The sequence below is a fragment of the Gadus chalcogrammus genome, chromosome 5, assembly GCF_026213295.1.
Source record: "Gadus chalcogrammus isolate NIFS_2021 chromosome 5, NIFS_Gcha_1.0, whole genome shotgun sequence".
Lineage (NCBI taxonomy): Eukaryota > Metazoa > Chordata > Actinopteri > Gadiformes > Gadidae > Gadus > Gadus chalcogrammus.
In genome coordinates, this window is record NC_079416.1 from 6,725,394 (window position 1) to 6,751,801 (window position 26,408).

General features: G+C 48.3%; 1 protein-coding gene across 1 annotated transcript; it reads right to left on the minus strand.

Annotated features, from left to right (window-relative positions):
• Positions 1–2,153: 2,153 nt before the first annotated feature.
• setd3 (SET domain containing 3, actin histidine methyltransferase) lies at positions 2,154–26,048 on the minus strand. Its single transcript, XM_056590341.1, has 13 exons — positions 25,966–26,048; positions 22,718–22,843; positions 21,862–21,954; positions 21,571–21,719; positions 20,934–21,006; positions 19,391–19,647; positions 11,009–11,067; positions 9,590–9,704; positions 9,401–9,475; positions 8,411–8,577; positions 6,449–6,534; positions 5,022–5,182; positions 2,154–4,544 (listed from the first exon to the last, which is right to left on the minus strand). Exons 2-13 carry the CDS (start codon positions 22,821–22,823, stop codon positions 4,020–4,022), a joined length of 1,866 nt encoding a protein of 621 aa, XP_056446316.1. The 5' UTR covers positions 22,824–22,843; positions 25,966–26,048; the 3' UTR covers positions 2,154–4,019.
• Positions 26,049–26,408: the final 360 nt, after the last annotated feature.

Consider the following 26,408-nt stretch of genomic DNA (forward strand, 5'->3'; position numbering starts at 1 on the left):
GGAATGACAAAGTACTGCGGGATTGGTGCTGGGGGCTCACACACGGTCCCTGCGGGGCCCGGCTAAGCAGGGCCTCGCGCGTGCGTTTAGGCACTCATCTGTGACGCATGGAGGTGGAAACAGCCACGAGGGTCATGAGTATTGCATGGACATTCTCCCCCCGTGCAAAGATGAAACAGTTTCAGCCAAATCAACTCCAACTGTTACGGACAAATGATGAAGGTTAAAAGATGCGCAGCGCTACTTTATTAGCAATGTCCTTGCTAATATTTGATTTTACGTTACATTTCCCAATAGTTGCATTGGATTTCCGCCCTGTGCCTTAGCTTAATGGAAGAACAGCTGCGGCTGGATGTGCTGATCTGCTCTAGTGCATATCCTTTCTTTTGTTTAAATCTTATACAGTGTCTGCCCTTTTGCACGCCAGCCACATCCTGTAGCAGGGGGTTGGGTGGGTAGGTGCTGCAGGCATAGTCCCCACCACAAGCCTCTGACGCCCCCTCGCTAAACTCATATGGTAACGTGTGCGTTGGTCCTCAAGGGTCTGCAACATGCAACACATCTCCCTGCTGAAGTCATGGAAAGTGCAGAGTTTCAAAAGACAATTTCGTGTTTTCTCTTTATTGGGCCTTTCTTGCTTCCACTGACTGACAAGTAAGAACAGACCCAGCATCTCCTACTGAAAGTGATCCATTTCTTGGTAGGGGCCGTTATAACGGGCACTTGCTCATGCACCTCAAAGCGCATAGTAAACGTGACTAAAGTGTACTCGTGACGTGAATAATTTGATAATTGGATCGGCTCTAATACAGTTTCCCCCCTATTAATGTTATGATCAGATTATTAACGTGCATGTTAACACACTGTATCTTGACCCCCACCGAACCCCCTCATCTCTCATCCAGCACATATTCATCAATAATAAATGGCCGGGTCCATTATAGTCATCATCGCCATTGCCTGGGGGTCGAATTAGGCTCATCCGTGCTTAGAGAGGAGGATGGCTGTTAGGGGATGAGAGGGGGGGGGGGGGGGGGGGGGAGAGAGAGGGAAGGGGCGAGTCAGGGAAATCAAGACACCGCTCTCTCGCTGGTACCCCGTGGAATACTTAAGGGTTACCTGTTTTTTAAGCTTCTGAATCACACAAGTCATGATAAAAGCAACCGTGATGCAATAATGATTTAAATTACTCTTTATTAATGTACTTTTTAAAATATATACATATATATTAACTAATATATTAGAATTTAGAAATATAGAATTATAACCATATAACAATTCTCTTTTGTGTTACATACAATATTCAACTTCCACATGTTAAGGTGCCCCATAAGTCAAAGGGTGAATGGCAGTATCTCCGTTTAAAGCATTACGTGTTAGTCATGTTTAAGATTCAATCGTCCAATTCAAGGCAGGAAGCCTGCACGGATGACAAGTGGAGGAAATGTGCGTCACACGCACACTCTGAGATCAATCGACTTTCCTCCTCTGCTGCAACCTCCAAGCTGGCCTCCATAAATGTCTTGACTCGCGTCTCCACCTCCCACACACCTGGCCCCGGCTTTAAACACCGCACTCGGAGTCAGATCACAGACCTATTGTACCACGACTCTGGTTAACACTTGCATGACAATGTCGAGGGCTTCGACACTCTGTTCTGGTCCGGGCCGGGCCGACGCCTGGGCCAGACGGCTGCCTACGCCGCCATTGTATATTAATAGCGGCGGAGGCGTGTATAATTCATGGAGCAGGATGACTTCTGCGAGTGCTGGTCCCCAGGCCAACCCCCTTCTCCTCCATGCATGCACGCCGTGCGCTGACAGTGAGAAGTAAGGATACCGGACATGTGCGGGGGGACCTCCCTCACACTGCCCGCCACGACCACCATTATAATAATATATTCAGAGATTAAAGGGGGTTTTATCTCAGGGCTGCATGCATTATGAATGGCAAAATCTCAAAATCGTATTGCCCCGAATTAAATGATTCAAGATAATGTTTCTTTTATAAATGTGTAAAATGGGGCCAGAGGGGCAAAGAAAAGGGGAGAAATTGCATCGAATTAAACTTTTATTTTACCCTCCTCTCTTCTTCCTGCCTCCCCCCTCCCCCCTCCCCCCTCCCACCCACACACCCCCCACACCTCCCCCTTTGGTTTTCAAAACAAACAATTAGCACACAAACTGAGGTGAGAAATAAAAGACTGAAGTTTAATCGTTAGGACAGCATTAGGACAAGTTTTTCTCATCTTCACTTTAACTGTACAATCTTGCGTGTCTGCTTTTTTAAAATATGTCTATGCCAATTCAGACAGAACTACTGCAGTCTACGGCGGTGAGGGTGGTTTTAAGTTCCCATTTCATCTAGTAAGGTCCGTGCCAGGGAACACTTGTATCTATGGCTAAAGCTAGCTGCTCACACAAACTATCTGTCTGAGGGATTGTTCCTTTCTTTCGTTTAGTTTTTGTTTAGTTTTAGTTTTTCTAGAAAAAGCAGCAAGTAGACTGAAAATCTTTAAAGGTTAGTAAGAGTAGATGATTGCATTCAAAAAATACAGGAACTTTGTCAATGGGAAGTGCTCAAGCTACACATCAAAACAAGTGTGATACAAAAACAGGCTCGGCAAGTTACAGACTTAACAGACGCAAGTTTGTTGTACAAGATAAGCATAAAGGCCTTAGACATTTTGTTAAACATACCCTTGTATCGGTCATATGTTAGGTGAACCGGGTAGACACATACAATCATCATTCTGTGACATTATTATGACAGTGCTGTTGCACTCTGAAAGTGCCATGATGCGTCTCCTACATGACGGCATCATGTTGAAGATGAAGGCCAATTTGCACATACTGGGAAGTCGATGTCTGTAAACCAAAGTCTTTGTCTATCGAGGCCTGGTGTACTCGCTGATGGCGGGGAGGGGCTTATACATGGATATGGCTTTCTATTTGGACAAAAAAATAAGTAAATAAAAACGCAAAATAAAGACGTTTGTCTCACCCATTGACAAACATCGTAGGGTCATTACTGTAATTACATTCAAAATAGATTTATTTTTGAAAATAAACATCAAGCAAACAAGGTTTATACTAAAAGTATATATTAAGAGAATAACTTTTGTTTGGGAGGAAAAACTGAACCAAAATGTGTCAGGGCCTACCGTACCAGGAAGGTTCACAGCAAGGGTTCACATGAAATGTCACTATTTGCTATTTAAGATATAGCTGCCATTCTCAGAAATGGTACACATATTTATGTGTACGTGTTCAGTAACTGTTTTGCCTCCATGAATGACTTTGCTTGAAATGCTTCGACAGATCCTTTAAGAAAAATCTGAGTTTGATGAGTCAAGCCCAAAAAGTGTGAGTAGAGAACCTCTCAACTCAATGACCAAGATGAACTATAGAAAATGATTGTCATCTCAAATCATAGCAGACGTGTATTGAGACAAACTGCAGCAATAAACCAAACCGAATGAAAGGATTAGATATGATTTTGGCTTTTCCGGGGACAATTTCCTGCTAACTCAATCCCGCCCTTTTCCCTGCGTCTCCCTGAGCACGTGCAAATGCTGCGGACCGCTCTCTGAGGGCTCCCTTGCTTTCTACCGGTAGAACACACATCCTTTTGTGTTTTCAAATTATATTTTGTACTAATGTAAACCCAAAATCGGTGTTAAGACGGCACCAAACACACAATTGCCGTTTCTGGTCGGTACAAATGAGTGCTAGCTGAGCGCACTTGCCACCAGATGCCATCACCTGTCACCTATTCATCTGAGGCATCAGAAACAGCGATTGCAATGCGCCAGCGTTTCGGCAGAGAGATGGCGCTGTCCGTGCAGAAAGGGGAAACGAAATAAAAATGTCCACCGAAAAATAAAAAACATTTCGATTAACATGATAATTCTGTTTCTACTTCCGATTCCGAGTGGGTCCAAAATAAATAAATAGCATGGGCTATGGCAGTGCGTGGAATAAACCTATTCAGTCTTCTATCGGACCCCCTTCCTCCGTTCAGTTGGCACTTAGTTTGGCCCCTTCCGTGAGGCCCATCTGGTCCAGGCCTGCGCTCATGTCCAGCGCTGAGCCCGCAGCTTTACTGGCCTTCTCCAGAGCCGCCGGCGCCTCCGCCTCCGCCGTCTCCCCGTTGGCCTCCGCCGCGTCGGCGAGGTCCCGCCGGCCCCCGTCCGTACCGTACACCGCCTTGCCCCCGTTGAGCAGCAGCGGGGTCTCCTCCGGCAGCTCCTCCTTGAGGCCGGCCTGCTGCTGCTGCTCCTCCTCCTCCACCACCTCCTCCAGCTTGCGCAGGACGATGGGCAGCTTGGCGTCGGCCGCGTCCTCGTTCTCCAGCAGCGCGATGTCGCTCTCCTCGTAGCGCGGCAGCGCGGCGCCCTCCTCCAGCTGCCGCTGGAAGTGCAGCCGCTTGCCCCGCCCGCTGGCCGACGCCTTCTCCAGGATCTGCTTCTCCGCCAGGCGCAGCTGGACGGACGCCCGGGAGTGGGCCGTCAGGTCCGTCTGCTCCAGCGCAGACAGGTCCTCCTGGGGGGAGGCGTCGGTTGGGGGAACACGTTGAGAATGAACGTGGGAGGGGGGCAGAGAGCTCTGGGACCGTAATTCAGGCACGTCTTTTTTTTTTTGAATCACAACAAACCTTATCTAGAGGTTAATAATTAAACCTCAGATCGATAAGACTAGGACAACCTAGTGCGCGCCAGGCCATGGGATATCTCACCTCTATGGGACTAGAATAAATTAATAATTAAAACAATTATTATTAATTTAAAATTAATTACGCCCGACAACCCGACTATTACTATTGCTATTAATACTTTCTCGCGTGACTTTTTTTAACAGCAGTCAGTTTGAACTTTCACTCTTCTAGTGCCGGCTCGCGTTGCACGCATCCCGGCACCAACAATAAGTACGATGAGCAGCAGACCAAAGGTGGAAATACTACATTCAGCCAAAGCCCCCCCCCCCCCCGCCCCCCGCATGCCACCGCCTCCGTTGGGGTACCTCGATGGTGGTCTTGTAGGTCTTGAGGAGCAGGGCGGCCCGCGTCTCCAGGAAGGTCCACAGCTTGATCTCGTTCTCCCAGCTGACGGGGAACTCGCTGTTCCCCAGGGTGAAGATCTTATTGATGGCCCCTTCTCCGATGAGGAAGTCCTTCAGCTCCTCTGGATGGAGGGAACGAAGACACGGGACGCACGTCAAGAGACGGGGAGGATCTGGAGCGAGCAGCAGTGTGGATGTGTCGGCCGGGAGGTCTCAGTGTCAGCTCGGCTGTATCCGAGCCATTGCTGCGCTCTGAATCGTGTCTCTTTAAATGAATTGGCAGTGTAACTTTCAAATTTGAATTGGCAGGTTACCCCCGTGTGAGTTCAAAGACTTAAAACACACACTTTTGGGTCAAGATCTAAGATTTGAAAATGTTCCTGTGTTAACAGTGTATCCACGGGACCAAAATATCCACAGGGCAACATCTGAGGACCCGTCCTCCTGGCCCCCTCTGCCTTTGATCTGAAGTGTTACGCAGGCGGCAAAGACTACACGGGTAAAGTGGGGGGGGGGGGGGGGGGGGGGGGGGGGGGCATGAAAGGGACCCGGGCGCCGCCGCCCTGTGTGTTGCAGTGCGTGAGCCCCGGGTTCCGTCATGTCACATCTGTTAAGAACGGAGCGTCGACCGCCTCTACCGACCCACCACGTCTCAATCCCTTCTTTGTGATAGACCTTCTCTAACCGCCGCCGCCGCTAACCCCCCCCCCCGACCTCCTTCTCCCCCATCTAAAAAGGCGTCGGGGCCATTTTAAAAATTAACACACAGCGAGATGTAAATAATATATCAAGCGGAGTCCTGGGGTGGGGGGGTGGGGGGGGGGGGGGGGGGGGAGGGAGGACGTGGCCTTGGCACGGCTGGGGGAATTTATGACACCGGTGTCGTTCCGCATACACGCCGATGAATATTGCAGCGCCGCTCCTCTCCACGTCTCACCCTCCTCCTCCTCCTCCTCCTCACCCCTCCCCGCCCCCACTCCTCTCTCCTCACGGATGGCCTCTCACACACATCTGGTGGCCTGCCCGGATCAATTAAACACCCAGCAAGCGGACGGCCTCGCCCTCCCTTTTTTCCGCCTCTCTTTTTTAGAATCTCCCCTCCTCCCATTCTCCTCTTCAACGTTCTACTGTTTGAACGCCCCCCCCCCCCCCCCCCCCCCACACACACATTCGTCTCTTCAACCACTTCCTTGACCCCCCCCCCGCCCCGCCCCGCCCATTTCCAGTTCTTTGCTTTATTTTTATTGGCCCCCAGAGGAAGGCAGCTTCCTGTAGCTCTGTGGTCTATTTGGTCTACGCCGTCCTCCTGATAGGAGGGGGTACTCCCTCAGGGACAGAGGGGGGGGGGGGGGGGGGGGGGGGGGGTGCTGAGACGCTATAGCCCTCACCCTCCGTCATGCAGAAGACCCTGAGGAAGGCCAGGAGCTGGGCCGAGATGGGGGGCTCGGTGCCGTGCACCGCGAAGATACTGGACCTGGGGGGGAGAGAGGGGGAGAGAGAATACACATGGATGGGAATACTGTGAAGGCATGCACGGACTTCAGTCTGTCTTTATGAAACGACCTCTGTAGATAGATAATACACTGCAATGGGACATGTGAGCTAGAGGTTCAACTCTTGACAGCTCTCGTAGCACGGCGGTCCCAGAATCATCCTGCGACCACATGTTGTTCAATGCACTGTGCTTACCAAGAGCACAGTAACATGTGCCTTTCTGAAGTTAAAGTGGGGAAGTCAAGCGGACTAATTGATAGTTGACCAAGCGTTTCAACACTAGACCCCAGCCTCCTAACCCATGTTACTGGCTTAGAACATGCCCTCGACATAGGATTCATTTAATACATAATCCCAATGACACTGACAATGACAATCCCAAGGATAGGTTTGAATACACATGCACATGCATAAAGTATGCACTACTTGGGACATACATATTTGGGTAAACCATAAAGACTGGTCCAAGAGCCCCTGGAATCACTTTCCAGAAACAAAGTTGTGTTTCCTCATATTGCCATGGGCCCAGACCATTTTACTGGAGGGGGCAATATTGCCTTTGTACTTCAGCAAATTGATCTATGTGGCAATCTGTAGGACAGGGTCAACATCATTACCCCCCCCCCTCCCAAGACCCCAGCACATCCCAGAAACCACAGGAAACAGTAAAATACGTTACACTGGCTGCCTTGTCCAACGTTATTAAATTAGCCTTCTGTGTTGATTGTGGCAGGAGAATCCAGCAGACAATACTCTAACAGAATCAAAAAAGTATACAAGAAAATTGTCGGATTCCAATTAAAACACATTGTGGAGGGGTGGAGGCATTCACCGTTACGTTCACCCTCCACGCCTTGGCTCAGAACGGCAAGAAGGGAGCGCAAAGATGTGTTTGTGTCTGGGTCCGAGTCCTGTGCATCGAGCATTTAAAAAGGGGCGAGGAGTGCATTTTAAACGCATCCAAGAGGAGTCCCTCCTCGCCCCAGAAGACTGACAACGAAGCAGCCTCCCATTCTCCCATTGGTAAAAAAATAAATAAAAAGAGCTCTGACAACAGGAACGATACATCACCATATCTGTCAGTTTAATGGAGCCGCCCGCCAACTACGGGGATTGTTCCATTTAATTTCCACTGTCGAGATTTAGCCCATCATCAATAAGAGATTAAAAAGGCGCAGATTAAAAATGCTGGGGAGGGACGGGCTGCATAATTCTAGGGGGTGAGCGGAGGGGTGGTAATGATAAAATGATTAAGCAGCTCGGTGATGAAAGCGTTAGGGGAGTGGATGGTAAATTGATACTTGGTGGGGCGGAGGAAAAGAGTAGGGCAAGGGGGAAGGGATATAGGGGGGATGGGGGGGGGGTCTGCTGCAACGTTTATATTATGTTTCAATTATACCCAAGGGGGGACCTAATTGTTTTAATATTTACAGTGGCAATGAAGCGAAAGCCAAAAGGCAGAAGAAAAAGTGAAGTTTGTGTGCCTGATCCTCTCCTCCAGCCCATAATGGGGCTCTGGGCTCACCTCACATCTTAGGCTGGCCGTGAATACAATCGTTACATCGTCTCTGTTCAGGCACATTTTGATCTATCTAAAAGCAGGTCCACACAGGCAACACGTACAGCACATACAACGGCGGTCACTTGTTTGCAATGAAGTTAGAGAAGGATTTAAGTATTGCTCTGCCTCTTATGTCTCCAGATTAGGCCAGTGTAGCTGAACGAAATGGGTTATGGGATCACTGTTGGGTCAAAGACCCTCTGGGTCGCGGGACGGTCTCGGGGCGCAGCTCTGAGGCTACCTCCGGTTGCTGTTTGAGAAAAACAACCCACAGTGTGATGAAAGGCCGACTCACGCTGCGATGCCGGCGCGCGCCAGCACCTCGGCCTTCATGGCGTACAGCCGCTCGCTCTTGCTCACGCCCAGCTTGATCTTCACCCGGTCGTGCGCGTTGTCCTGGAAGAAGAAGCCGCTGTGCACCACGAACTCGGCGTTGGACCTCGTGCCGTAGAAGATGTAGATCTGCCCAGAGGGGTTGGTGGAGAAAAGGGGGGGGGGGGGGGGGGGGTGATGACTAACGTACGATAAGGGAGCGCGCAGTAGCCGGTTAGAAGCCGCTTATCAGCGTAGGGATCTGAGTTATAGCCCGTGTGCGGCTGAGAAGTCCAGCGTTATGACAGTCTTGTCTCCCTTGATGTCTACGGGTTGCATCAGTCGGTGGGTTAACCGCACGCACACACGCGCACACACACACACACACACACACACACACACACGTCGGCCTACGTCTACCGAGGGAGGCGCCCGGGGTTGTCATCCCGCTCACGTACAGATCAGTGGCGTTACATCCGCGGCGTTTCTCAGATAGCGACGACGACGCTGGGGAAAGAGGGGCGGGTTGGCTGTGACTGAGTGAGCGGGTGTTGGGGACGCCCGTGTGGGGGGGGGGGGGGGGGGGGGGGCATGCAAGGGGAGAGATAAAGACTGTGGTATATAGGAAACAACTTTGTCAGGGGGACGGATGTTTACTGTGATTCCCCCTGGTGTCATTGTGCATGGATGGGAGTGTATATAGAGCCAGCGCTGGGCCACTCTGACGCATGAACAGGATGTTGAACGGCACAAGGTGAGAGGTCGCAGAAAAGTGTGAAACAGGGTTTTGCACTGCAATTCTAACACAGCCCGTTTGTACAAACACAATGTATGTATAAAATTAGAAAGGGAAAACTGGCTTGTGCATCCACAGAGCTCTCTGGTTTTTAACATTCATTTATGGTCATGTCAATCATTCGACTGAACACCACCAAGCTCCCCCCCCCCCCCCCCACACACACAGCACCTGTACCTGTTCATTCTCCTTGTAATCCTGCAGGGCCACACATTCACAGCGGTCATCCTCCAAGTTGTATCCGGTTGTGATCTGAGGGGCATAGAAAATAGTAAAGTTCCCAATGTGTGTGTGAGTGCGAGTGCGAGCGTGTGTGTGTGTGTGAGAGAGAGTGTGAGAGAGTGTGAGGGAGTGTGTTCCACGCACCAGCCCGTTGGTGTGGTTGCACATGTCCCAGAGCGGGATGAGGGCCAGGGTGACCCGGCTGCCGTCCTCGGTGGGGATCTGGTTCTGACGGGTCATCACGGAAGAAACGGCCCACCTGGAGAGAGAGAGAGAGAGCGAGAGCGAGAGCGAGACAGAGAGAGAGAGAGAGAGGGAGAGGGAGAGGGAGAGGGAGAGGGAGAGAGAGAGAGAGAGACAGAGAGAGAGAGAGAGAGAGACAGAGAGAGAGAGAGAGAGAGAGAGACAGAGAGAGAGAGAGAGAGAGAGGGGAGAGAGAGAGAGAGACAGAGAGACAGAGAGACAGAGAGAGAGACAGACAGAGACAGAGAGAGAGAGAGAGAGAGAGAGACAGAGACAGAGACAGAGACAGAGACCGAGAGAGAGAGAGAGAGAGAGAGAGAGAGAGAGAGAGAGAGAGAGAAAGAGACAGAGAGACAGAGAGAGAGACAGACAGAGACAGAGACAGAGAGAGAGCGAGAGAGAGAGAGAGAGAGAGAGAGAGAGAGAGAGAGAGAGAGAGAGTCGAGAGAGAAAGTCGAGTGATTAAGACGAGTGATTAAGACTATTTAGATTTAGGGCATTCAGCAGACGCTTTTATCCAATGCGACTTACAATAAGTACATTTGTCAGAAGAAAGAAACAATTTATCGCTGTCAGTAAAGTAAGGATGTTCATAGAAACAAGTGCCAAGCAGTAACAATTGTTAGGATAACCCATTCCCTGTACACAACAACGCTAACAAGGTTAAGATGCTAAACTAAGTACTATTCTTAAGTGCCAGAACGTACAACATAAACCAAGCGTGTAAGTTTACAATGAATGTGCATTAAGATCAGGAATCAACACAGCCGACTCTGCAACTGTGATCCTGTGTAACTAGTGAATCAATACTGCAATATTGAACCCGGCTACAAAATAACAACGCTTACCCACTGTATGGACAGAACTGTGTCTGACCTAGCACCAGGGGGTTGTGTGTGTGTGTGTGTGTGTGTGTGTGTGTGGACCCCCTAGAGGATCTCCTGGGCGTTGCCCGGTGGAAGCAGTGACTTGCGTCAGTTGAGCTGCTAATGAACGTGTGTGTGTGTGTGCGTGCGTGCGCGTGTGCGTGGTGAAGGAGGCCACTGTGATAAATAATTCCCTTAAAGATAATTTGGCTGTTAATGAGTAGAACAAGAAGAACAAACACAAGCCATTTCAGTCGCGCCGGTGGTGAGAGCAGGCGGGGGGGGGGGGGGGGGGGGGGGGGGGGGGCGCCGGGGTAGGGCCGTGGTGTTTGGGCGAGCGGACACATTCCCATGCACTGCAACTGTTTAACATACCACTGTTTAACAAACCCCCGAAAAGTGGTACAGCCAGGCTCAGACACACACACACACACACACACACACACACACTGACCTGTAGTCGTCGAACGTGAAGCTGTCTTTCAAGGGCAGTTTGCTGGCGGTCGGATGAGTCTGGGGGGAACGGACAGTGAAGAGATGGGGGGGGGGGGAGAGAGAGAGAGAGAGAAAAGGAAAAAAACACGCACACAAATCAGAATGAATTTCATTATGCTGCAGTAGGAGGTGGAGGGGGGGGGGGGATGGAGGGGGGGGGGGATGGAGGGGGGGGGGGGGGTGGAGGGTTCGCCTGGTGGGATGCCTAACAAGAAGGTGTGGGAGTAGGGGGCCAGCATGGAGTGTCTGTGTGTGTGTGTGTGTGTGTGTGCGCATGAGCATTGGTCCGTCAGTGGCGGGGAAGGGGAGGAGGGGGGGGGGGCTGTGGGAGATCAGGGTGACACCGGCCCCCCATACATCACTGTCAACTTAATTTGTTGTGCCCAGCAGCCGTCATAAATCTGCCTCATCAATTTGGACCCGACGCAACCTGTGTGTGTGTGTGTGTGTGTGTGTGTGTGTGTGTGTGTGTGTGTGTGTGTGTGTGTGTGTGTGTGTGTGTGTGTGTGTGTGTGTGTGTGTGTGTGTGTGTGTGTGTGTGTGTGTGTGTGTGTGTGTGTGTGTCCGGTTCCACTGCCTGCCACCTCTGAGGGGCTGATTTGCAAACCAGCCCGGATGTATATAGCAGGGGGGGAGAGAGCGAGAGCGAGAGAGAGAGAAGGGGGAGATATATAAAGAGCAGGGTAGAGAGAGAGAGAGAGACTGGTACAAAAGGAGAAGAGTGGGATGAGGTGGCAGAGAGGGAGTTTAGTCAACCGAGAGGAAGTACCAATTAGGAACTACTAAGCGTGTGTGTGTGTGTGTGTGTGTGTGTGTGTGTGTGTGTGTGTGTGTGTTGGGGGGGAGATAGGGGGAAACTGGCACAAAGAAAGAGCCATCCAAAAAACACTGCATCCATCACCATACATACACATAGACTCAGACCAAATGCTGACGCAGTGCTCCAGTCTGACAGTCTCTGCTGCTGGCACCGGCACCACTAACTTTCTCATTTGGTGGCACCCCTTTTATCAGCCGCCTTGTGGCAGCATCGGCATGTCCTTCGTCACGCATACCATTGATCTGTGTTCGTTCATCTGAACAGAATCACTCACTTTAGATAAGTTGTGAAAGGTTTTTATCGCATAGGGGTCAATTTTTACCACCAGCGCCTCAACATCTCTTTCCTCGCAAACTGATTTTCCGCGCTCCTCCTCCTCCTGTATTCAAAAGCTCTACCTACTAATAACAGGCTGCTAATAAGGTAATCAACTCCAATTATTGTTTTGTTTCTCTTTTCTAACGATCTGTCTGTCTTCACAGTGCATTCCTCGTGTGCTCCTAAAAAGACAGTCCTATCTTATAATGTTATATGGTGCCGCATCCCCACTATAGCATTTATTTGGGTCAACCATCCGTCCATACTATACGATAGACTTTATTTCATACCAATACATGAATTGGTCAACAATTTTACTCAAACACAAACACCCAAATGCATTTTTTTACAAAAAGAAAAGCTGAAATTTTGCAACCCTTATTTTCTTAGTAATCATTGCAACCACCAAAAAAGAATATCATATTTAACGTTGAAGCACTGATTCGGGCTTGCTCATTTCATTCGCTCCCAGGTACCCCCATAGAAAACGTGATGATACAGCACAAGATGAATTTAATAATATCCCAGACCAGACCAAAAATAGGGTCAAGCATATCCTCCATAGTACCACAGGTTAAAAACCACCCACCTTCAAGACAAGCAAACTAAAAGACACAACCACTGTTTAAAGGTTTTCCTCATCTTAAAATAGAGGTTACCCTCGTTATCCCAATCATTTAATAAAGTTCAACGGCCATGTCACTCGGCAACACATTTCACTGGCGCCAAAAAGATTCAGGAACACTGATATGATAGGACACACACACTAATGTGGCAAAGGTGAGGTACACTGGTCACATCATATATCCCCCCAATGGCAGACGATGTGTGCGCGTGCGTGTGCATGTGCGTGTGTGTGTGAACGCACGAGTGAGCATCTGGTGAGTGCAGTGACGTTGATTCGTACATACAGGTAAGTGAAACGGGATAGAGCTCGGATGCACCTACACAACGGTACACAAACTGACCAGTCAAAAGTAACACACACACACACACACACACTCACACAAACACACACAGGGAAAACAATTACCCTGGCACTCAGTCCTGGGCTAGAATGCACACCTTCCTTCAAGACAGGGATTGACCGACTGTAACCGAACGAGATGGGGACACGAGATGGAGCGTGGAGACCCCGAGATCAGACGTGTGTGTGTGTGTCCGTGTGCGTCTGTGTGTGCGTGTTTTTCCCAAAATTAGGAAGTGAGGCTGGAAGGGATTAAACCGGAGGAAGAAATTGCCAACCTGACGGCGCTCTCTACTCTAGGCCTGAGAAGGGAGGGAGGGTGGGGGGGAGGGCGGGGTGACTTGAGGAGGAAGAGGGTGTAAGCTAAGCCTCCTCCACCTCCTCCTCCTCCTCCTCCCGGTGCCGACAGCCATTAAAAGATAAGCAGGTTCCGGCGGAGCGGCTCAGCGACCCCGCGCCTCTCCTGACATAAAAACACCATGTCGAGAACGGCAGGGGGGCGGGGCCAGCGAGGCCCAGGCAGCTAATCTAGTGAGGAGGGAGAGGGGGGGGGGGGGGGCTTCCACTGTTAGGTCTGCTCTTATCTGACCCGGGAGCCCTGCCCCTGTGTGTGTCGTCCGGTGCGTCCTTAAAAGGATGTGTGAACACTCATTCAAAACCAATCCCATCGACCCGGGCTCCGCCGGTAAAGAATGGCCTCTCGCTACCATGGACGTAATCTCGGCTTCTCCCGAAGAGACATACATGTGAGGTGAATATACTCCGCCCGTACCCTCGACCGAGCCACCGACAGGAGACCTGGGGGTCGGCCCGCGGGCTCTACTGTGGCTGCCCATCGGCCCTGGTGATGCTGCTACTGATGGGTCAAATGGGAAATGGGAAATGGACTCCATTTATACAGCGCTTTTCTAACCAGTGGCCACTCAATGTGCTTTACAATACTGCTTAACATTCACTCATTCATACACACATTCACACAACGATGGCGGAGTCTACCATGCATGAGGACAGCCGGCTCGCACGGTGGGCAAGGTAGGGTGAGATGCCTTGCTCAGGGACACCTCGACAGTCGATAGGAGAAGACGGATCGAACTAGCAACCTTCCGGTTACCAGCCAACCCGCTCTGCCTCCTGAGGCACATAGTTGTGCAGTGTTTCTGCAGTGACAAATTAATGTTGTTCTTCTTCATCCGAATGTAGGAAGAAGTCTTCAAAAGCCGGGATCATGATAAGCGGATGTTTCGCCATTATGGTCGGGAAATGACTTTGTCTCGAATGACAAACAACCCTTTTTTCGTCTGATTGTTTTCAAAGTGGTCAGGCAGATGGAAAGCACTGCAGGAATCGACCACTGACCGTTCTTAAGGCAGAAAGTTTGCAGTGGAGGAAAGTTAACCTCCTCTGTGGTAGCCGTGACAACAGGACATACACAGGTACACATTTACGAGTGGGGAAAAGTGTTCGGTGGAGATGGACGGGCGATGTATTAACCTAACTCTCACTCCCTCCCTCACACACATGCACACGTTCCTGTGGGTGCACGGGATCCACAGTGGCACATGATGGATGACCCTTGTCTTGAGATGCTAATTCATCAAGAGAGGTGTGGTTGTGTGTGTGCCCCTGTGTGTGTGTGAGTGATAACACACGGTTGGAGGGGGACAGAGATATGGATAAAGGGTATTATAAAGGGGAACTGAGAAAGAGAGCTAGAGAGAGCGAGAGAAGTAGATGGTCACAGCAAAGTTTAGAGTCTTGGGGGGGTAACAGACTAAACAAAATCCTATAGACCTCATGCAGTGATGTAAGTAATTAGATAGTTAATAGTTAGTTGGATGTGCTTCCAGTCGTCCACCTTCCAAAACACTTGATGTCAGACAACAGACAATTTGCATAGACGTTCTCTTGTCAGAAAAATGGGAGATGCATTTCATGGCACTGGCATCAAATCTGATCAGAAAGAATGCCTAATGAAATAATGCAATGTCAGCACAGCACAGGCATGGCTTATCAACTACATAAAAAACGAATTCAACGAAAGAAGTCGGTACTTATTTTGCTAGAAAATGGAACTTTGTCAAGAGTCCTAATAACCGGGAGATTCCAGTTGTGAAGCGGTGGCTGATATTTTCGGTGAGGAGAATGACATGTTGAAGAGGCAGTGGGAGGGAGAGCGAGGGAGGGAAAGTGACACCTATGGGACTTCAGACCATTTCTCATCACATGCACGCACCTCATTTCAGAGGTGCTTTGCATTTGCTGCATATAGGGTCACCTTATAAAGAGGCACCTGGGTGTGCACACAGCACACATATGAATTCTAAGGGACAGAGTAATAGGACTTTGCAGATTTTTACACACAGAGAGAAGGTGGGCATGAAATTGTCAGAAAACAGCCCACATACACAGGAGCTATATTTCCTGTGTGCAAGAGTCCTTCTAACCTCTGTGTCTGCTACACACATCAGCAAAAACCCTGCACGCGTAGAAACACACAGGCACACGCACACACACACACACACACACACACACACACACACACTTTTGTGCTTGCGCCTACATCAAACACAAAAGCACAGTGCTGGATAGAGATTTAAGTCATGAAGAGAGAGAATGAGAGAGAAAGAATGGAGGTTGGGGGGATAGGGGAGCGCGAGTGTCCCATCTTCTCCCCCCCTCTCTCTCCCCACTCTCTCTCCGTCAGGTCCGTCTCCCCGGTCTGCGGTGTTGCTGGGAAGGTACAATCAGGTCAATTGAATTCAAAGCCGATGCGACAAGCTAATTTTCCGGCCCGGTCATCTGCGGCTGCCTCGGAGACGGAGCAGAAAGGGAGGAAGGGGGAGACAGAGAGCAACCCAGAGAGAGGGAGAGAGAGACAGAGAGCAACCCAGAGAGAGGGAGAGAGAGACAGAGAGCAACCCAGAAAGAGAGAGAGAGAGAGAGAGCAACCCAGAAAGAGAGAGAGAGAGAGAGAGAGCAACCCAGAAAGAGAGAGAGAGAGAGAGAGCAACCCAGAAAGAGAGAGAGAGAGAGAGAGAGAGAGAGAGAGAGAGAGAGAGAGAGAGAGAGAGAGAGAGGAGAGAGAGAGAGAGAGAGAGGCGAGAGAGAGAGAGAGAGAGAGAGAGAGAGAGAGAGAGAGAGAGAGAGAGAGAGAGAGAGAGAGAGAGAGAGAGAGAGAGCTGACATTGACAGTAGTCATTACACAGACACAATGCAAAAAAACGACTTGGGAGGATAGGACAGAGAAGAGAAAAAAGGTGGTAGGGGAGGATGGGGAGGAGTGAGATGGCACAGAGGAGGGGAAGAGGTGAGAGGAGAAAGACAGAGGGGCAACAAAGGGAAGGACAGAGTGAGGGATTACAGGGGAAGGAGGGGTGAGAGTGGATGCATGTTGGATGGGGGAGGGAGAGGGCTGCAATGAAAAAGAGATGTATCAAAGATGAGGGGACAGGACCGTGACACATACGCGCACACACACACACACACGGGCAAGCGTGTATACACACACACCTCAACGTGCCCTCTTTGCAGAGTCCCCCGCCTCAAGCCAAGCGCAACACACACACACACACACACACACACACACACACACACACACACACACACACACACACACACACACACACACACACACACACACACACACACACACACACACACACACACACACACACACACAGCGAGAGAGAAAAATTGGACAGAGAGAGAGACAACAGAGCGAGAGAGTAAAGAGCGTACAGAGAGAGAGAGAGAAAGAGTGATGACAGAGAGTGAGCAAGAGAGAACAGAGAGAAGGAATGAAAGACGGAGAACAGAGATGGACGAAGTTAGAGGAATGACCGAAAAAGAGAGCAAGAGGGAGAGAGAGTAATCTCACATGTCAACCTTTGCCATTCAACTCTGTGCCACTGGTCATGAGAATGTCTTATCTGCACACCAGCCCTCTTCCATTACGAGGCCGCTTCAAGCGCACCCTGTTAGGCCCCTGGTTTTTACCTTTCTGCAGAGAACATCAGATAGGCCCCTTGTGTTGTATTGCTTTGTCGAAGCTCTTTGAAAAGTATGGAGAAAGTTAAATGGAAAAATAAAAGATCCGGCATCAGACTTCGTTTTTCTCGGACGGTTGTTTTCTAACACTATGTTGCGGTATGTTGGTTTCTCATGGCCAGGTGGAGAACTGCGGGAGTATTCACTTTATCAATGTGATGACTGCATACATATTATAGCTCTACTGAAACCCCTCTGGACACTGGACCGAGGTCCAACCAAAGCCATCTGACCTGTAAAGGAAGCCCTCTCTGTGGCCCTCCTCAGAATATCCCCAGCATAGATTCAAAGAATACAACACTCCCATCTAGTGGATTCTCACTAAGAGCGGTTGAATATGAATATGATGATGATGTGACTTATAGATACTCGGATAGAAATGTATCATATCACTGGATATAAGCTAACCAATTCTAGAGAGAATGTAAACTAACAAAAGAAATTGAGAACACATTCGGATGTATAAAATCGGGGCCTTGTTTTATTTAATTAGCACACAATAATTTATAAGACAATGTTTTTCACAGGGTTCAGTGTGTGTGTGTGTGTGTGTGTGTGTGTGTGTGTGTGTGTGTGTGTGTGTGTGTGTGTGTGTGTGTGTGTGTGTGTGTGTGTGTGTGTGTGTGTGTGTGTCATATAATGTTTCAGTTAGGAAGGGATGATTAGCATATTCTGAGATTAGCATACCACTATCTGCCGCCTGGCTAGGGTTGGCAAATATTTCATCATAGACCGTTATCACACTGCCTCTCCAAACTATCCCTACTACCCAAATGCCGCTTTTTCCCTCCCCTCCCCCTCTTCAGACTAAAACTATTTTGCATTGCAACTACTAATTTTACAGGAGTGGTACTGGCCCTTGTTAAATATAGTCATAATACAAAACTTTATTCTCCAAACATTTTTTCCGTACTAAACACTTCCATGTCATCATCCCCAATTATTAGCGGCCCCTGATTTACATCAACTGTAATTAACAAGTATCTTTATCAAACAGTTTGATACAAAATGGTTGAACTCTTCAACCCAACCATTAGCTTGTGTGAACGTAGCCACATGAAGAACACAACCCAACTGGTTCCTGAACACAAAACCCAAAACTCCTGTGTGTGGTTTAAACTCTTTATAACCCAGCATAACCTCGGAGCAGTTAATGGAAGCACCGAAGGGCATCGGACATCGCCGTTACTGCATTATCCACTGCGCTCTGATCAACCCTGTGCCATTTACATCCAGATCCTACCAGAGTCCCGGCCACCAAGCTCCCAACCACCAAGCAGGTGCAACTGCGCCCCCCGGTGGCCGTAACACACGATCACAGCAGGAGGCAAAACCTCACAACCCCAGCACTTCCCCGTGGCTGATCTGTGAAATTGAGTTCAGAAAAGGCCAGTGTGCCGTTGCTCGCTCGCTTGCTCAATATCGCTGCAAATGTCCTAACTGGATTCCCAGGTCACAATGGCACACCAACAGGGATGGGGGGAAGGACGAGGGGAACGGGTGAAGTGTGTGGTGGTGGTCAGAGATAAATGAGGGGGGGACAAAAACAGAAACACACAGGACTGTGAACAGTACTTATCCAAGCTGGGTTTATCTAATAACGCCCTCCCATGAAACACTGCTCCTTTCCTCCGGGAGCAGGGAGTGGCCAATATATTGATTTATAAAGGATATATCACGATATGAATGGCCTCTATTTGCGACATGACAGTAAGATGTATGTAAAAGGTAACCGAAGCAATGTGGGTATGTAGGGAAATGTTTTGGGCTGGTCACAATATATGCACTGACTTTGAAACAGTGTGAATGCAAAGAAAATGGTCAAATCCTTCAGATATGTTCAGACTATTCTGGCAGGGATGATAAATTGTGAAACACATTGCAATATAAAACACGTCTGCAAGTCTCCCCAGCTAAAGACAGAGGAACCCTTTCTGAAACCACACAGGAATAACTCGATGCCACCTTTTTAAACTCATCCAATATACACACCCTCCAACTGTGTGTGTGTGTGTGTGTGTGTGTGTGTGTGTGTGTGTGTGTGTGTGTGTGTGTGTGTGTGTGTGTGTGTGTGTGTGTGTGTGTGTGTGTGTGTGTGTGTGTGTGTGTGTGTGTGTGTGTGTGTGTGTGTGTGTGTACGTGTGTGTACGTGTGTGTACGTGTGTGTGTGTGTGTGTGTGGCCGCTCACCTGCACCACCTTGTAGAAGTAGGCGTACTGGCGCGCCGTGTTCTTGTACTGGCTCAGCACGTCCTGCACGGCTTGCGTGCCCAGCAGGGGGCGCACCTCCTCCTCCTCGTAGTAGAGCGGCGTGTCGTAGTCCGTCGGCAGGCTCTTGATGTAGGGGAGCCACGGCGACGAGGGGCTGGCCCGCTCGCACAGCAGGTGGAGGGCCAGCGTCACGTTGCCCATGGCCTGCAGGATCCGGTCCTGGCCGTACAGCGGGCCTGGAGCACCATGGGGGGGGGGGGGGGGGGGGTGGTCATCGTATGGGTGAGGTCATGAAGATAGAGCACCGGGATACGACCGGTGTACCCGTATCAAATGGTGCTACCTATTGGTTCATGGCATTCACATTATCACACTATTGATCTGTGGTGTGGTAGTGGTGTATAATACACCTACTGAAATCGCCAATAAAGACCATAATATTCTCCCCATATTCCGACAGTGTACATGGAGTGAGTAGAGGTGTAAAGTAACTGTATTCTGATTCTGTAGTGGGAGCACCGTTTGATAGAGGCAATTGGTCTACAGATCAAAAACGCTACCAAACACAAGCAGCATTTTTTGATAGGGTAGTTGTAAATATTGTTCTGCCAATGTATGCTCCCTTGTCAGAGTCCATCGAATCATGCTATCCAAAGTAGCATCAATTGGCAGAACACCGGCACCTGGGATGTTTATGTGCTGATGAGGACTCTGAGGAGGCCTTGTTCGTTGTGTCTCATTAAAACAGCTGCGGATTGACCCACACGATTTCAGGGACCAGGCGAAAGAATAAGCTGTGTCGCCCCCTCATCACCGGTATATGTTCATGGGGAATAATGTTATCCAATCAATGCTATATTTAGTTTCTCTTATTCTGAGTCACCTCTCCCAGGTTCCCTTCCTCGCCCACAGCAACCCAGGTGGCATGCCTCAGTGTCTTCTCTCAATATGACACTTATTTAAATGATTTTAATACGTTTTATAATAGATATATATTACATTATTTATTAATATTATTTATTACTTATTAATAACGTATTCCTTCTCTTAAAGCTTCTCTCCAAATACCTCCTTTGGCTCCTAATAACTTTTAATAATCCTCTACGCCCCCCCTTCTATGGTGTCATTGCAATGTGTCAGAACATAAGTGATACAATTGGCAGCTACTAATCGTAGGAAAACTACAATTAGTTTCCTTTGGCTTTCCGATGTTAGAGAGAGGTCTTAAGTGCTAGAGAGGAAGCCGATTCTTTGGCAATTACGTGGTGCAGTCATTAAAGGGTAATTAAATGAGGGTAAAACTCCACCAAACTATTGTTGTGTCCCAACATTTTGAAATGGACCGTGAAATTGGACTGAAACTGCCTTGTTTGCCCATTGTTCTCCTGCTACTTTGCCAATACTGCCAAGTTACTGTACTGAACATCCTAAATAGCCTGAATGTGATCTAATGAGCGCATTTAACGGGCCACTGTGACTGGGTAAGCTGGCATGTGTCTCTATGGGGGCCCGCGGGGCTCACCTAAAACAGAGTTCTTGGCAGATTCCACAGTCATCAGCATCTTCCTGGGGATCCACAGGAAGAGTTCTTCTGCCTACACACACACACACACACACACACACACACACACACACACACACACACACACACACACACACACACACACACACACACACACACACACACACACACACACACACACACACACACACACGTTGAACCACATAAAATTGCACAGGAATTTATAAGCAGAAACATCAACAACAAGAGTGTCAGGCACGTCCCCATGAGAAGCGTGGTCGTCTGAAACACATGATTCAACGCACAACATGAATCCTCCTTTGATTCCCAGGCGTTTTGACATTAAGTCATGTCACGCCTTACAAGAGAGACCCAATTTGGGGGGAATAAACCTTGCCAACACATCGGTGTATGAGAATCCCAGGTATTCTGTGAGCGTGACAGGGCTCATAATACATGGCCAGGGTCACAAACACGGTTTCCTTGGTAGGAGTCCCCCAGGGCAAACACAAAATAAGGTGGGCTTAGGGCTTAGGTGTTAGACGACCCCCTCTCCATACCGCGGGCTCAACATTGTGTTGGAAGAAAGGGGGAAGGGCAAGAAATCCCACAGATCGTTTTTGGTTTCCGAGCTCACCTTGATGTCGCGGGTGGCCCGCAGGCCGTAGCCCTCCCCCCCGAAGCTGGACACCTCGAAGCCCTCGCAGGACGCCCCACACTCCTGGGCCCAGGCCATCAGCTCGGGGAAGAAGTCCTCCCTGCTGCCGTCAAACTGCACCGACACGCCTGGAGGTGGGACACGCACACAAGGATTGGATCACTTTTCAGCACAAAAATATATATATCTCTCTCCTGCATTGAGAGAGAAAGAGAGAGAGACAGAGACAGAGACAGAGACAGAGACAGAGACAGAGACAGAGAGACTCACCCTTCTGCTTCTTGCGGATCTTCTCCACCAGGGAGCGGATCTGGACATACTCCTCCCACTCCTTACCTGGGGAGGGCGCTGTGCTGCTACACACTACACAGAGAGCACAACGCACGTCATGACGAAGAAGACACAAGCAAGATCAGCAAGAGCAATTTCCCTTCCTGGGGAAGTAATAGCTCTGTAGCATACGAGATGTGCTAGAAATAGATCCAGTTAAAGTGTTGGGTAATCACCCCTCTGGCACAAATCCGGTGGTTGTTGGAGGTTTTGTGTTCATTTTCAAGACACAGTTAATGTCATGGAGAACATAGAGAAAAATTAAGTAGCAATTAAAGACATTGTTACCTATGTGTTAAGTGCAGTAGCTGATTAAGCTGCCAAAATGCACTTTTAGAAGAATATAAAGTGAAAGAAGACAAACATATTGTGTATACAAAGCCTCACAAAGGCTTCCCCGTGCAAGCCATGATGAAGACACGGCTGCATTTGAAAACGTATTGGCGGTAGGGAGGCACAGAGATGGAGAGCCTGTTCAGAGCTCAGCCAGACCACGCCGTCCCACCGCTCCTACTTATTGTATGTTGTTGGTCCTGGCACTTAATGTACGCACTTGTAGTATGTCTTAGTTATGTAGCATCCTATCCTAGCTATCTTTGTTGAATACGGGGAATGGGTTAACCTAGCGATGGTTAATCCTTTGCACTTGGTTCTGTGAACACCCTTACTGTATCGACAGCGATATATTTTTGTTTAAACTTCTTCTGACGAATGTACTTATTATAAGTCGCTTTGGATAAAAGCATCTGCTTAATGCACTAAATGTAAATGTAAATGACAGCGAGCTCAGACATACACTGCAGAAGCTCGGAGACGAAGCTCATCATCTCCTTGGGCGACGCCACCGCGGCTGCCCCCGCAGTGCCCGACTTCTGGGTTTTCACTCGACTCTTCTTCCCCATGATGCAGTCTGGAGGCTGGGCTGTGAAGGGGACCAGTACAGCACCATTACCGACATGTTACTTTGATCAGAAAGGTAACACGTATAGTATAATAAAATAATATAAGACTTGTTGAACGGTAAGTCATGAGTCATTTATATATGAGGTCAATGACAAAACATCCATTTATAAGCCTTTAGTTAATGTTAACAGATCGTTTACAAAACATTAATATACATTTGTAGATGAATAAAACGTGCTTTGTTGAAGGGCCCCTATTTGGTCACCAGGTGGGATATTGATTAGCCATTACAAGCCATCTCAAAATCGACCCTCTAGCGACCTCACAAGGGAACGTGTCCACCCAGATGTATGATGGATCAGCCTACCAGTTGGTATAGTTCAATCGATAGGATGGTAGGCTGTTCTATGCATCGCACATCTGGGTGGGCGCTAGCATATAGGTACCCTTTTACATGGCAGTTATTATCAACACCAAATGTTGATCCATGTTTTGTTCATGTAATTTATCATTAATCATGTCATTAATAATTAACTCAAGGCTTATAAATGACGTAAGACTGAACAATTCAATTTTTTAATGAATTTCATAAATAATTACTTAACACTTTATTGACAATCAAAGAAATATATATATTTTTCAAAACAGCCGCACTCCACTTTAGAAGTAACAACTTAAGAACCAACATTAGAATCAAGGTTTTTTTCAACACATACTTTGGCAATTGGTTTTGTCAATAGGGTACATATTACATAATCATTATTTACCAAACAAAAGATCACCAATTTATTTTTTGTAATTATACAATTGTCCAATAGAGGGCAGTACAATGCATTGATAAGTCCCAAAGATGGCCTTCATGCAATCATGCATTAATACCTATATCTATATAGAAATGCATTGAATTCGCCACTTAGGCTACACACTCTCAAGCTGAAAGGGAATCGGTACACCAGCCACATCCAGCCCTACTAACTCATTAGTAGATGGAAAACAAGCGCAGGATCAAATTTTCCTGTGCCCTCGCTATGACTCGGTTACCCTGAAGGCAGCGCAGAAAGCAGATGTAGCTAGTGTTGGGTGACTAGGCCTGGCCTACCATCCCCCAGAAATAGCTGTCATGACGTTCAGGTCAATAAAAAAACGGACAATACTTTGTCAGAAGTAAAAAAAAAATAAAGAAACGTAACAGCTAGCACAGTTGTTCTAATGGCAACCTTTCAGTCACAAAACAACCTTTTACCACAACAATGGGTCTCTGTGACAGATTGCTCTAAGCCCTCCATTACTAAATGGGAGCCCTGCCTGTGGCTCAAGCACCGGTATAACGGTGGCTCTAAAATAGCCCAGGTGTCATTGCCCAATGGACCCTAGACCAGGGGGTCAACTCAATTTCCCCACCAGCCTTAGCAGCGGGCCCAATGTTTGTGCTAGGAGTCTTCCTCACTTTTGCTGCTCCTTGTTCTCAACCCCACACACAGCAGCTGCCAGCCAAGACACCACAGTACTCCTTGACCGAGTGACTGCAGGTATGCAGTGCTGATGTATGCCTGACTGCCCTCCCGTTGCTTTCACAACTGAGATTGTACACTACAAAGAATGTGCTTGGGGCCATTTTTCACCACGTGGTAGGACTGGTTGTCCCACTTCAATAGCTTTGCATCCAGAGCTCGATTCTTCGTACACAAGAAAACCTGGCCAAGTATTATGTGGAGGAAGTCCTGCACAATAATGGTGAGCCTGGTGTTGTGAAACTTGCGACCGTTTTAGTTGGCTTCCGAGAGCAAAAATATGCATTGCATTTGGGGATTCACAGCTTGGCCACTATAAAAGGGGGTGCGTGGGAGGTCAGTGCGGTTTACAGCTGCTCCTACCAACAGGCTGTACCATAACTCAGATAATTCAACGCTCTTTATTTTGCGAAGATTCAATCTAGACAGCTGGCAGTCAACTAAGTGCAAGAATCAAGTCTTGCACTTATTTGTTGAGTAACATGCAGGCTTGACATCCACCAAAAGATCTCTACATACAGTGTGTGTGTGTGTGTGTGTGTGTGTGTGTGTGTGTGTGTGTGTGTGTGTGTGTGTGTGTGTGTGTGTGTGTGTGTGTGTGTGTGTGCTCTCAATCACAGCATTCAATTCCAAACCTTTCTCAGTTATTATACACAGCTAGCCAGAAGTCATTATTTAACTTGCTGTACCCTTTATATGAATAAATGTAAATTGACGAACGTATGTTCGTCTATTGCGAATGTTTAGAAATAAGAATAAACAGTACGATCCAAGCAGCTCATTCAATCGTCGGCCAAAAACAGGAAAAGGCCAACCTAGTAACGTTACACTTGCTCCTTCTCCTACTTCCAGAGAGTTTTTTGCAGAGTTCTTGAGCCTGTTTTGTTTCAAACCAGGACGGGTGCTCTCGGAGCAGTCACGTCTGTTGAACAACACATGTCATAGGACCAGGACTCGGTACAGCTACACCAACTAGTAGTCTGGCTTTTAAATGGACTGCATTTATAAAGCGCTTTTCTAAACAGTGGCCACACACAGCTCTTTACAATTATTGCCTAACATTCACCCATTCATACACACATTCCCACACCTACGGCGGAGTCAACCATGCAAGGCGACAGCCAGCTCGTCAGGAGCAGTTAGGGTGAGGTGTCTTTCTCAGGGAAACCCCGAGACTCAGCTAGGAGGAGCCGGGGATCGAACTAGCAACCTACCCGTAACCAGTCAACCACTCTTCCTCCTCAAGACACATGCCGCCCCATTTGGGCCGAGACCATTCATATTTTCGCAGGGAAACGTAACGGTGTGAGGGGATCGACCTAGCTAGCGACAGCCCAGACCAATCGCCAGGTTTAGATATTTTCTTGCTATGCTAAATGCTAGCAAGATCATTTGGCAAATGATAAAAGGATCACCCTTGAGTTTCATAAGGGAACCGAGTCAGAATGTCGGTAATCTGGTGGGCTGGATGATTAGGCTAACTTGCTTGCTAAGTAGCAACTACATATATGTATATCGCACTGTAAACTGCGAATTAAGTTAAATGATGCAACATACGCATAATTGAACGTGATGTTAACACTTTAACGGACTGCCAAAATACACGCTTCTGTAATTAAGTTATTATTACCTTTTATAACTGAGAGTGGCAGTAGAATTCAACCTTCTTCGCACTCCATACGACTCTGACGTGAAACCTACCTTGATAAAAACCACGCCTACTTTAAAAGTATGTCCGTTTTGATTGGAGGAGAAATAAATGTGAGAAACAATATATATGGATATCTGGAATCTGTTTGGCTACTGGACACTGGATTTATATTATTTAATTGTGCAAAATGTAAGCCATTTTTGTTCGGCATACATACAAATATGCGATGTCTAGTTGGCCAAGGTGCGACAATACAAAACAATTCCAAAGTGCTTTCGGATTGGACCTATACTTTTATCTCGTTGATGTTTCCTTTTAAGGCGATGTGTTTCCTGACGTGATTCGCTGAATGATATGTCAATCATTGGCTCGAACGCCGCACGGAACAGCAACGCAAAATCCATCTGCGCGGACTGTTTGTA

Excerpts from the sequence above, each read along its gene's own strand:
- setd3 (XM_056590341.1), bottom strand. The coding sequence starts at position 22,823 with ATGGGGAAGAAGAGTCGAGTGAAAACCCAGAAGTCGGGCACTGCGGGG. Across the intron at positions 21,720-21,861 it reads GATCCGCAAGAAGCAGAAGG|GCGTGTCGGTGCAGTTTGAC; the intron begins GTGAGTCTCTCT and ends TCCCACCTCCAG. Across the intron at positions 9,476-9,589 it reads GCAACCACACCAACGGGCTG|ATCACAACCGGATACAACTT; the intron begins GTGCGTGGAACA and ends TATGCCCCTCAG.